The sequence below is a fragment of the Sceloporus undulatus genome, chromosome 2 (genome assembly GCF_019175285.1).
Source record: "Sceloporus undulatus isolate JIND9_A2432 ecotype Alabama chromosome 2, SceUnd_v1.1, whole genome shotgun sequence".
Lineage (NCBI taxonomy): Eukaryota > Metazoa > Chordata > Lepidosauria > Squamata > Phrynosomatidae > Sceloporus > Sceloporus undulatus.
The window spans coordinates 99,208,660-99,221,395 of NC_056523.1; the positions used below are offsets into that span (position 1 = coordinate 99,208,660).

A 12,736-nucleotide genomic window follows, 5' to 3' on the forward strand; every position below is an offset into this window, starting at 1 on the left:
TAAAAACAATATGGCTTCTATGTCCAGTGATTTCTAATCCCTCTCTAGAGTCACTCTGTTCATTATATAATGCAGGGGAGGGGAGAAAGAGGAGGATAATCATGTTTCATACTATTTTTGTCTTATTTCAGAACATTGAAAGAGAAGTTTGACATCTGCACCACTCAGCACGATATTTCCATTGACTATATACTGGTATCTTCCTCATTATATCATTGGGGGGTGGCCCTGTTGCATAGCTGTAAAGCAACCATGAACACTCCCATGCTAGAACTCTGAGAATTCCAGTTTTTATTTGCATGACGATTTCTAGTCCTCAATGAGAAATATGTCCTAAAGGAATATAGCTTCAAACAAAAAGCTGTAGTCATTTTGCAGTTTACCTATCTATCATCTTCAACACCAAAGGCCAGGTTTTACACATCTGAAGCAAATATTTCAAAAGAAGAACATGGTATTGCAAATGCATGATATCTTTCAGCTGTATGTGGGCATCTCATGGAAATGGTAGGCAAATTATGTTCGCTGTATCCTGATGAACTGCACTTTCCAACATCAGATACATTCAAAACTTCTGGTACCAAACAGAGTGTGAATGAGTGACACAAAAAGTTTACAGTGTTTAATTTTCCTTAAAACATATATTGTGGAAATATGTATCTGATCAGGCAGTGTCACATGCATTTTACTATTTTTAAAAAGGTAAGACATACCTAACACAAGGCTTAGGCTTGTGGCTGTCACCTTACATGGTCCACACTCTTGCCAATACTATTTAACATCTATTTTAAACTGCTAACCGAAGGAAATTCAGATTAGTGTGTTGTCAGTATGCTGATGATATCAGTGTGCACATCCCCCTTCCAATAAACTCAGATAAAATCTGTGGATGAACTTAAGTTTGGAGTCAGAATACAACTAGATAGGTGTCAATAAACCAAAGCTCACTCCTGACAACACAGAATTTCTAGTTGTCAGTGTAAAGCTTGCAAAAATTGATTCCCTGAATTATAATTCTCGTAATCCCTTAGCCAAGGTGGTAGGCAGCCTTGCCAGGGATTCTTGGAGCTGATTCAGAAAGTATTTCTCCAACTTTTAACTGATCAGGTGACAGCCAACCCGTACTTTCTTCAGGATTCTCTGAAAGTATGAAAATGATGAATGGAAAGAGGGCCTTTCCAGTTATCATCCCTTGCATTTGGAACAACCCTGAAATGGCTTGCCAAGCCAGATTCCAGTTGCAGGTTGAGCCCTTTTTATCTATTCAGGCCTTTTAACATATTAGCTAGCTGGTTTCATTCTCATGGCTTTTTACTGTGCTCTTTTGGCTTTCACTGATCTACTTTTTAGATCTCTGCTATTTTAATCTATACAATTGTTATTTATATTTTTATCACTTTTGGATTTGATTTATGATCTCACAAGCCATCCTCAAAGAGCTGCTGAAGGGAAGCAAGTGTGTATGTGCTTTCAGTGACCCCATGAATTTCCTATGATTTTCTTGGGCAAGGAATACTCAGGGGTGGTTTTGCCAGCTCATTCCCCTGAAATACAGCCTACAGCACCTGGTATTCATTGGTAATTCCCCATCCAAGTACTAACTAGGGCTGACCCTGCTTAGCTTCCATGATCTGGTATCTTTAGGGTATTTAGTATAAATCTTTAAATAAATTAGGGGAACTGTAGGATGAATATGTCATTTTGAAAGAGATGCATTTTGGCCATTTTAAGAGATCACTAAACACCAGATCCAATCTGGTCTTGGAAGCTAAACATAGTCAGCCCTGGTTATTCCTTAGATGGGAGATCACCAGTACCAGACTGTATTTCAGAGAAAGAGCCACCTCTGAGTATTCTTTGCCTAAGAAAACCCAATGAAATTCATAGGGTCCTGGTAAGTCAACAGATAACTTGAAAGCACATACACAATCAAACCACATACTCTCTCTCTCTCTTACCCCATGACTCAGGCATCTCCTATCTGAAATCAGTTTTATATATCCAGAAAGCAACTAGTGGACCACTACTCTGCTCCACATTCTGGCCTGTGCAACCAACCAAGGTGGCATCTATTAAGGAGCCAGTGGATTCGGGCATCACAAGATCCATCACTGCCACATTTGCTTTCACTAAGGAGTTAACTGTTTATCATGACCTTATTATTATTATTATTATTATTATTATTATTATTATTATTATATTTGCTATAGTCATGCTTGCTATCTTGGTTTCTGGATCTATCTGTAATCACTTTTGCTTTTAAAACAAAACTCTACTTTCACATTATATTTTCTGCATTTTTACATATCTAAGGCTGCATTCACATTGCAGAAATAATCCAGTTTGACACTGCTTTAACTGTCATGGCTCAATGTGATGGAATTCTGGAAATTGTTGTTTTGTGAGACATTAAGCCTTTTCTGTCAGAGAGTTCTGGTGCCACAACAAACAGTTCACAAAATTTCACAGTATACAGCTATGGCAGTTAAAGTAGTGTCAATTGGATCATTTATGCTGTGCAGATGGCAACCTTAGACCTTTTAATCATTACTCATATTTATGGCAACTTTTGTTTTCTCCTCGCTTTTTAACCTGTTGATTTATGTTAGTGGCAACTAAAGAAGTTGTGAGAAAAGATGGGCACCATCAACATTACCATTTACGCCATGTGCTTTCAAATCATTTCCAACTTATGGCAACCCTAAGGCATACCTATCATGGGTTTTCTTGGCACGATTTGTTCAGAGTGGGTTTTCCAGTGCCTTCCTCTGAGGGTCAAATAGTTTCCATGGCTGAGAGAGGATTCAAATCCTAGTCTTCCAGACTCCTAGCCCAACACACAAAGCACAAGACCATACTGGCTTTCTTGTCTGGCACAACCAACGCTGTGTTGACACCATCAACATAGTGAAGATCAAATAAATACAGTGAAATAAAGAAAGGTACCTACAAACTCACTCCAGTATGGTTAGAATATTGCAATGAAGTCCAAATTCATGTCCCTGCTCAGCTCTGATACTTGCCATGTGACCAGGGGCCAGCAGGACACACTCTCAGCCTGCACTAACTCACTAAGTTATTGTGAGTTTAAAGCAGGGAAGAAAACAGCCATGAACACTGGCTCACTGAAGGAAATGTGAAATGTAAATATGGCCCGGTACAAACAGGCCCTCAGTGACGCCCCGTCATGGGCTAGGGTTGTCTTGGAGTGCAGTATCCACACGCCCCACAACCCTAGCACGTGTATATATGGGCGCCGCCATTCTTATGTAAGCACCATTTTATGTCTACACGGAGCTGTGTGGCACTTACGTAATGAGTGCACCAGTTGCGCACTTTTTACACCACCCTTGAGGTGCAAAAGGAACCCACTTTTTGCATGTTCTTTTTCCGCTGGAGGGAAGCCGCGTGGTTTGGCGGCTGTGGCTTCTCTCTGGTGGAAAAACAGGCGCTGGCAGGCCGCTGCTTTTTGGTGGTTTGTACCGTACCTATAGCTAGTAAACCAACAAGTGTTCAACAAGTCCACCCTTGAAATTAGAACTGTGTACACTCCAGACCCTAATTTTGCATCACTATATTAATTAGCAAACATGCATCTTGCCAAATTATTAAACAATCAGTTTACAAAGCCCACTGTTGACTGTGCTAATTGCAAAGGAAGCCACATTAATTTTTATCTACAATGCTTAACAGAACTTGCACAAATGGGTGACCCCTAAAGATTTAACTTAAAGCCAGGAACTGCATCAGTAATTTTTCCTTCTTTTCAGCATCTCACTGCTTTCCAAAACTAGCCCACATCTGGACAAAAATCAAAAGCATCTGCCCAGTATTTGGCTGCCGGCTAACCTTAAACTATAGTTCAGCTTCCAGAACTTCTCACCTTTCATTTTCAGGAGTGTTATCATTTCTATTCTATTTTAAAGAAGTACTATATATAAAGATCAGAAAGTTAATGACAGAGAGGGAGGTTACTGACTAAAAAGCACCTGCGGCTCCACATACACAGCCAGAGATGTTAAGTTTGCTAATTTCTTTACTCATTTTAACTTCATGCAAACAAGGACAAAACAGGATTAACATAACAGTCTGGCTTTAGTTTTTGGGAAAAGAAACAGTAAGATGACCATATGGACATCGATTACTGCAACCAAAAAGAGAGTGGGGTTTGCATCATCAATAATTATGCAGACAAGGCAGTTTCAGCAGGTGTAGCTTTTCCCACCGTTGCATAATAAAAGCTGCCCTTGCCAAATCTTCCTCTTTTAAGTACCATTAAAATTCCCATCTTCTTCAACATACAATCAATCTCATACAAACATCTGCAGCTGCTCTAACATACGGCTCCAGCAGTAACAACTTTAGGAGAAATTGGAATAAAATCAGCCTCTATAAACTAGGGATAACTTTACCTTCCTACTGGTTCAAACCTTGACTGTCAAGTTAAGTTTTCCTACAGAAGAGCAAACTGTATTCAAACTGTTTTTCATTCTGTCTCAAATATGCATTAACTCCTGCCAGGAAATATTTAAAGGTCAAATGTAGTTCTTAAGGCCAAGATTGCTTAACACTCAGGGAGACGCTGAGTGAACTGTTGTCCTAGAAGGACCAAAAGCCTTTGTTGCAAAGCTCTGTCTATTATTGTTCTGAATTCAGATTTGAAATTTAATGACAGCTGGAAAAAATAGTGGACTGCCTTTTCTTTGTAAACTATCCCTAAACTCAGCTTTCAAGTGCAATTTTCTAAGAGGGGGTCTAGCAAACAGGTAAATTGCTATTTGATCAGCCAATTAGATCCAAGTTTAAAGTAAGAACCTAACATTAAAATTCTACTGATGTACCATCAAAGGTGAAGACTGTTACAGACTGCCAAAATAAATCTGCTTCGGGTCTCTTTGGAGGTATGCTATTTAAATGATGCATGGGTCCTAAGAGTCCGGAGGTCGCGCCAAAGCCACACTCCATTCCTAAGCACTGGAGTGCAGCTTTGGTGCAGCTTCCGGATTCTTAGGGTGCATGCATCATTTAAACAGCATACCTCCAAAGAGACCTGAAGCAGCTTTATTTTGGCAGTCTGTAACAGGCCTTGATTTCTTTTAAAAAATGATTAAAGGCTAGAGTGCAAAAAGATTAATTTACATCCCAGACCCAATGGTCTGCCAAGCCATTTGAAGAACTCAACCTTCTGGAAGCTGATGCCTTTTTCTTCAAAACAAACAAACAAACGAAAAATGCATGCACACCAGCAAGGATAGGATGCAGACCATTCACATTCTATTAATTCATCTCTGAAATATTCAAGGCAAAAGAAAGCAAGATGAACTCAAAAACAAAGAAGGTGCAGTGGAGGAAACAAAAACTTTATAGAGAGGAATGAAGAAAGAGTGATAAGGGGAGGGAAAAGGAGGATACCTAAGAAGAGCTAGAGAAGAGAAGCTGTCTTTGGATGCAAGATTCACCAACAGTTAACACAGACACTGCCATGTATTTCTATTTACACATGACTTTCTGGATGATATCCCAGAATCCACCAAGCGGTCTTGGTAATCATATTCAGAATTCCTGCTCAAATAGTCATACCCTCTAAAAAGAGGCAATGAAAGGGGCATCACAGTGTTGGCAAAAGGGACACCTGATAGAAATAATGATCCAGAGTGGCTATGTGAACATGCCGCTAAAGCCAGAGATGAGCATCAGTGAGGGCTGACAAGACTGTCAAGGACCAGACGGGGGTTCTGCAGGAGAGAAGGCAGAGCCCAGGAAGAGTTGCTGTCTGTCAGCAGTGGAAAGAAAGGACAGATATCAAAAGAAGGCCTGTGTGGCAACAGGTAAGGTAAACTGATCTCAATGAAGCACAGAGGGCTAAAAGGGCAAGAGCAAGGCACAGGCATGCAAAATGTCCTTGAGGAGTTTAAAGAAAATATATCAAGACAACTGATGGATAGATGTGAAAACCTGCAGATACAAGACTGGCATGTAAAAGAAAATTGAGGCTAGAAGTTTGGAAAAGAAACACGGAGCAGAAGGAAAGAATGGGAGGAAGAGACAAGGTTACTAAGTGATAAACCAGATGGGGACATGATGCTACTGTTGTTTCAAGCTGTTGTAATACAGTATTTTTAAAAGGCTGATCAAGCTGTTTAAACTTCAGTTTTTTAATGTAAGTTCCCCTGAGACCCTTGGATGTAGGTCAGGATGTAAATATTTTAATAAACAAACAAACATCAACTGAAACTAATAAAGGTACTAGCCAACTCTGGGGTTTATTTTTCTCAGGTACCAGCAGGACTATCATTGCTGTTGTTTTTTCTTGGATTAACCTGATTCCCTTTGGGACTATAAACATGTGTCCGTAGGGTCTTACCTCACAAACTATACTCCAACCACCTTTTTTAAAAGTCCACTTGGAACACAACACAATGCTACAGCGAAACCTCAGAGGTAAGCTCTTGTCTTGAGGAAGATCAGGTGCTGGAAAGTAAAAGTGGCCAAGAGAAAGGTCCTCCGATTCCAAAAGGAACATATGAAAGAAGAACCAAACAGGGCGTACATTGAGCTAAGAGGTCAGCCCTAGAATATTTGAAAGCTGATTTTAAGGATAGTTTGCAAAGATAAGGTAGTTGACTATTCTTCCAGCTGTCATTAAATTAAATTTGGAGTCTAAATTTAGAGCAATAATTGATATATCTTTGCAACTAAGATGTTTTGTCCCGACAGGAGAACAGTCCACTCAGCTTCTCACTAGTGTTAAGCCATCTTGGCCTTAAGAACTACATTTGACCTTTGGCGGCAAGAAGAAGGTACTTCCTAAGTATGGATTTCAAATTTAGGAAGTCCCTTCTCCACTGCCTCACCTTGGAGGGTGCAGAGGACAAGAGGGCAAGTCCAGCATTAAGCCTGGGCAAAACTTTGTTTTTGCTGCTGCTGTATACCTTCAAGTTATTTCTGACTTATGGTGACTGTAAGATAAACCTCTCATGGAGTTTTCTTGGCAAGCTTTGTTCAGAGGAAGTTACCATTGTTATTCTCTGAGGCTGAGAGAGTGTGACGTGCCCCAGGTCACCCAGTGGGTTTTATGGCTGAATGGGAAATTGAACTCTGGTCTCCAGATTGGTGACCCAAAACTCAAACCATTACCCCATGCTGGCTCCACTGGCAACGCTAAGGAATAGAGGAAGGAGGGGTGCAGCGAGATAGACATTGTATCCTATTTATTACATTTGGGTGTCAGAACAAAACTAAATCCTATGAAACCCACCCACTGGGTGACCTTGGGCAAGTCACATTCTCTCAGCCTCAGAGGAAGGCAATGGCAAATGTCCTCTGAACAACTCTGGCCAAGAAAACCCCAAGATAGGGTCTTAGGGTCACCAAAAGTCGAAAACAACTTGAAGACATGCAACAACAGCAAATTCAAAACTTTGATTTCTAATTCCATGAGCCTCCAATATGATAGATTGAACACTATATCTGGCCCTGAGGAAAACACCGCAACATGTGTTACTGAAATGCCTGTGACTGCTGTGCCTTCACTTGTATATTACCAGTTATTTACTATATCAATACAACTCCTGACTTCTTGATCTCATTCAGATTTGTGAATCTTTTTTCTCTGCAGTCTGGTGCCCAGTGGCCCTCTTGTGTATTTTTCCACTGGCAACACTCCCTCCTCTTTCCAACAAGCCAAAGAAGTGCAAGGGAAGGGCTCTGGCTGTGGCTGGGGAAGGCTGATAGCCTGAGAAGGGCAGCCTGTAAAGAGAGCAGAGGAAAGCCAAGCCCAAGTGCAAAGCCTGTTGGGGAATGCAGGCCGGGTGGAAGAAAGGACATTCTGGAAGGGCAAGAAAGGAGAGCCTGCCCAGGATAGCCACAGGTCCTAGCCACAAAAGGAAGACAAGGCACTGCAAAATGGAGTGCACTACAAAAGTAAAAGCTAAACAAATCTTGCCAAGAAACCCCTGTTGATTGCAAGATTGGCAGGCTGGCAGTTTGAGGTGTGGGTGCCGCATGTTGGGGTGAGCTCCCATCACTAGTCCCAGCTTCTACCAACCTAGCAGTTTGAAAGCATGCAAATGCAAGTAGATAGATAAGTACCACTTCTCAGTGGGAAGGTAACAGTGTTCGGTGCAGTCATGCTGACCACATGATCACAGAGTAGTCTCTGACAACACTAGCTCTTTGGCTTAGTAATGGAGATGAACAGACACAGACACATACCATGGTTGGACATGACTTGACAACCTTGGTTGGACATGACTTGACAACCTTGTCAATGGGCAATACATTTACCTTATTTTAAATGCCCTCCTAGAAATATAAAGTCATGCTTCCTAGTCATGCTCAACCTTGGGCAAGTCACACTCTCTCAGCCTCAGAGGATGACCCAGGCAAACCTCCTCTGAACAAATCTTGCCAGGAAAACCACTGGAAACCTTAGGGTCTCCATAAGTTGGAAACAAAATACAACAACGAAATAATGCTCCAAAAGGAAGACATTTTGGAATCCCTCCTGGACAGGAAGCTAAAATGTAGGATGTGTCCTGGGAAAGCAGGACCTGTGCCCACCCTGCTGCGGTGGAGATGTGGAGCCAGGGTGCGGAAGCATCACGGTGGGGATGTGGAGACAGGAGCGAGGCGAGCAGAGGTGTCCTCGCTGCAAAGGCACAGCAAAAACCTTCCCAAAGTTTTTAGAAAGCTAAAATGACAGAATCATCGAAAGCCATGCTTCTTTGCCCTGCTCAGAATGGAGGGTGTTTGGGATTTCCCCCTGGACAGAAGAAGGCTGTTGGCCATGTCCTGGGAAAGGAGTCTCTGGCGGGAGGGGGAGGGGGAGGAAGGCGGGAGGGATGCAGCTCCAGGGATGATGATGAAGATGGAGGAGGAGGAGGAAGAGATGCTGCGAGCCCCTCCCCTCCTCTCCCCTGGAGGGAGCCCAGAGAGAGTTGAAGGTAAACAACCGCCACGCCCCCTAGAGTCCTCCTCGCCGCCGCGCAGCCTCCGCCGCCTGCTGCTGTACATTTCCATTCCCAGTCCCTCCAGCGCCCCACAGGCCTGGAGACCCCCGGGGCTCGCTCTCTCTCTCTTCCTCCCCTTCTTTCCTAACCCCCTTCCCCCTCTCTCCACCCACCAGGGAGGGGCTCAAAGGGGTCTGGGGGCCTTGCTGAGGGTCTCTCTTGTGGCAAGGCTGGGGGACCCCAAGCCCCCGCCCCGAGAAGGAAGGAGGGAGGCAGGCAGGCGCCGGGATCATGTGGGCGCCAAGGGCTCCGGAAACGTGCTGCGTATCAACAAAAACGAAAGTCGTGCCTGGCTCTCTCTCTCTTTCAGTCTGCTTTGGACACACTTTGGGGGACCCTTTGGACACACGACCCCCCCAAACACCCTCACCCTTCCCCCCTCTTGTCTTATTTTGAGGGTATATTGTGCTGGACCTCGCCCCCCTTCAGTGCTGCTGGGCCTGGGACCTCTCTTCGGGCTCTTTCCCTCAGACACACACAAATATGCCGCCCCCCTTTTCTTCTTCAGAGACCTTTTATTTGGGGGGGGGGGGAGGTGGCCTTGTGCCGCAGTCATTAATTCAAGGAAGCCCTCTCTCCCCTTCCTCCAAAGTTGTTTACATTCCTGCCGCCTCCCTTTGGAAGCAGGGACCCAGCAACATGCGCAGCCTCTGAAAAGGCGCCACGCTTTTGGAGCCAAACACTCGGCAGATCCACACACACAACACACACAACACACCCAGGCAGAAGCCCCCGCCTTCCTCCTCTTGCAGGCAGAAGGAAACAAACCCCGAGGAGCAAGGGAAGGAGCCGGCCCCAAAACGCAAGACCACTTTTTCCTCCTCCCCTCCAGAGAGAGCCAGCCCCAAAGCCCCCCGGGAGCAGCCTTCCTTCCCCCCTTGGGCTTTCTACCTTGGCTGGGAAGAAGCAGCAGCAGCAGGGCGTCCTCCAAGAGTTGCGAGCCCTCCGGCGGCGCCCCGGGGCTCAGGAGATGCTGATGCTCCAGAAAGGCTCCCGGGATCTCCCTCGGCCGCAGTTAATCCCGGACCCTGGCAGAGAGGGAGCACCATCACACACACACACACACCCCTCCGCCACCACCACAACACACACACACACACACACGCCCCTCTGGGAGAGGCAGAGGGTCCCTCTCCTGGCGGCGGCGGTGGCTGCCTTCTTAGGAGTAAATACAAAGTAACTCCATGGCTGCGGAAAAGGGAGCCGGAGGAAGCAAGCCAAACGGAGGCAATAATGTAGACATCGATTCCCGCAGAGGAGGTGGCCGCTCGGGGCAAAACCCAGCCGCTGTCTCTTTTCCTTTCTAGGGAATAAGAATAATAATAACAATGATCCACGTTTCTTCTCCTCGGCTTTGCCCGAAACGCTGGCCCTTCCTTCCTCCGCCTTCTGGTGGTGGCGAAGTAGCAGCCACTTCTTCAAAGGAGTAGCAGCAGCAGCAGAGAAATTGGGAGGAGGAGGATGCTGCTGGAGAGCCAGCCAGCCCTCAGAGCGGCTTCTTCTTTCGCCTCCCCCGCCCCCTTCCCCCCTCAATTTCTTCTTCTGGCTGTTTCTTCCTGAGGAGGAGGAGCAGCAGGTCCAGGTGCAGCTGCAGACGGGGCTCCCATCCTTCCGATGCTGCTGCTGCTGCTGGGCATGGGTTACCCCCCAAACCCTTCCTCCTCCGCCTCCTCCCCTCCCGCCCCCCTCTTCTTCTCTTCTTCTATCTTCTGGCCTTCACCTCCCTCCGATGCTCCCAGTCCCCATCGCTTCCCTCTGGAGAGGGCTCCAGACACAACACACAACACCACAGAGAGAGACACCCACTCCTTCGCCTTTGCTTCTCTCTTCCCTCCTCCTCGCTCCCTCTACAAGCCCGGTCAGGTCACTTTCGCAATGATCTTCAGCCTCACACACACACAACACACACACACACAGACCGAGATCACAGAGCTGCTGCCACACTTTCTGGGCTGCTTCCTCCTCCTCTCCGTCCTCCAAGGGACACACTCCCTGATCTCTGCTTTCTCCCCCAGCAACACAACGCACACATTATTATTATTATTATTATTATTATTATTATTATTATTATTATTATACCTCCTGGGAGCTAGGCACAGGCTGCTGCTGCTGGAGCTGCTGGTGCAACCTTACACACACACACACACACACACACACACACCCGCCCCAACCCGTAAGAATATTAAGCGTATACTTAACAAAATCTTTTGGCGCCATATTAATGACGTACTTCAAATTTGCCATTTCTTCCTGCGTCAAAAAAGACGTTTCTTGCCCAGAGCCCAGGAGGAGGAAGAGGAAGAGGGAGGGAGGAAGAGGAGGAGGAAGAAGAAGAAGAAGGGGAGACCCTCGGGGGGGGGGAACCCCGCGTGGGTGGGTCACTGCGTGGGCGATGTGGGGACGAGGAAGCGCAAAGGGGGCACACAACACACACACACACACAAACTGTTATACACACTGGAAAGAGTGGGGGGTCTCCACAAAGTTATTGGGGTCTGGGCTTTTTTAGGGGGGCAGGCATTTGAAGGAGGAAGACAGGGGTGTGTAAATGATCCCTTTGCCCCCCCCCTCCGCTCGTGATCCTGAAGCACTTGCCAAGAGAGGAGAGGACGGGGGCAGGCACCATCTTTCCCTCCCTCCCTCCCTCCCCCCCCTCCCTTTCTTTCTTCCTTTCTTTTTCGCGCCCCCCCCCCATGGTTTGTTCCCACTGCGCTTTCCTCCAGCCTTCTGGTCCTCCTCCCCTCTCCAAAAGAAAAAGGAGCGAGCTCTCTCGTTGCTTCTGCTTCCAGCCCAAAGCTAGAGAGGGAACTTTGCCCAGGCAGGCGACCCAGGAAGGAGAGAGAGGAGCCGGGTCCGCCCTCCTCCTCCTCGGCTCCTTCTTCTTCTTCTCCTCGCCTTGACCTTGTGATGCACAAACAACAACACTCTCCAGCGGGGCTGCGAGGAGGAGCTGGGGCTCTTGCTCTCTCTTCCCGGGGGCTGCAGCACCAGCCAAAGAAAACCAACCTCCTCCTGGGGCTTCCTCCCTCCAGGGACTAGCCTGCCCCGCTTCCCTTCGGCATCCTTGCGCCCAACCTGCAGGGCCTTGGTGGTGGTGGTGCTGCTGCTGCTGCTGCCTCCCTCCTGCGCAGGACCTTTGCAGCCTCTGTCAGCAGGACTTTCTCCAGAGAGCGGTTCCTGGAGAGTAAAGTCCTGCAGGGCTGCATCCACACTGGAGAAATAGTCCGGTTTGACTCCGCTCTGGGAGCCACAACAAACTCCAACTCCCAGAATTCCATAGCCTTCAGCCACGGCAGTCAAAGCGGTGCCAAACCGGGTTATTTCTCCAGTAAGGGTTCCAGTTCCTCCTTTTCCAAGATCTGCCCAACATTTCAATTTTACTGTCCAGCAGGAATTTTAAAATGACCTCTGTTTTATTATTATTATTATTATTATTATTATTATTATTAATAACAATAATGCTTTATTTATATACCGCCTCTCCAGAGGGAACGTGGCGTAATGGTTTGAGCACTGGACTAGGACCCTGGAGACCAGGGTTCCAATTATGGATCAGCCTTGGGAGTCTACTTTGAGCAAGTCACACTCTCTCAGCCTCAGGATGGCAATGGCAAATGTCCTCTGAACAACTCTGGCCAAGAAAACCCCAAGATAGGGTCTTAGGGTCACCACAAGTCGAAAACAACTTGAAGGCATGCAACAACATGCCGTTTTTCAGTATTGTA

The 12,736-nt window shown here is 46.2% G+C and overlaps 1 protein-coding gene across 7 annotated transcripts in view; it reads right to left on the reverse strand.

Moving 5' to 3' along the window:
- Positions 1-12,114, reverse strand: part of JADE2 (jade family PHD finger 2) — a 231,396-nt gene extending 219,282 nt beyond the window's left edge. For 2 of the 7 annotated variants that reach the window (XM_042455255.1, XM_042455256.1), the window contains exon 1: positions 9,903-10,354. Coding sequence is in view for 2 of the 7 variants with exons in the window: in XM_042455253.1 (XP_042311187.1) it covers positions 11,091-11,255 (165 nt within the window). In the remaining 5 variants the exon portion in view is untranslated. Of the gene's footprint in view, positions 1-9,124; positions 9,446-9,902; positions 10,355-11,090; positions 11,617-12,017 lie in introns of those variants that run through there. The other 5 variants (XM_042455258.1, XM_042455257.1, XM_042455253.1 and 2 more) reach the window with 5 other exon arrangements.
- Between the last annotated feature and the right edge of the window lie 622 nt (positions 12,115-12,736).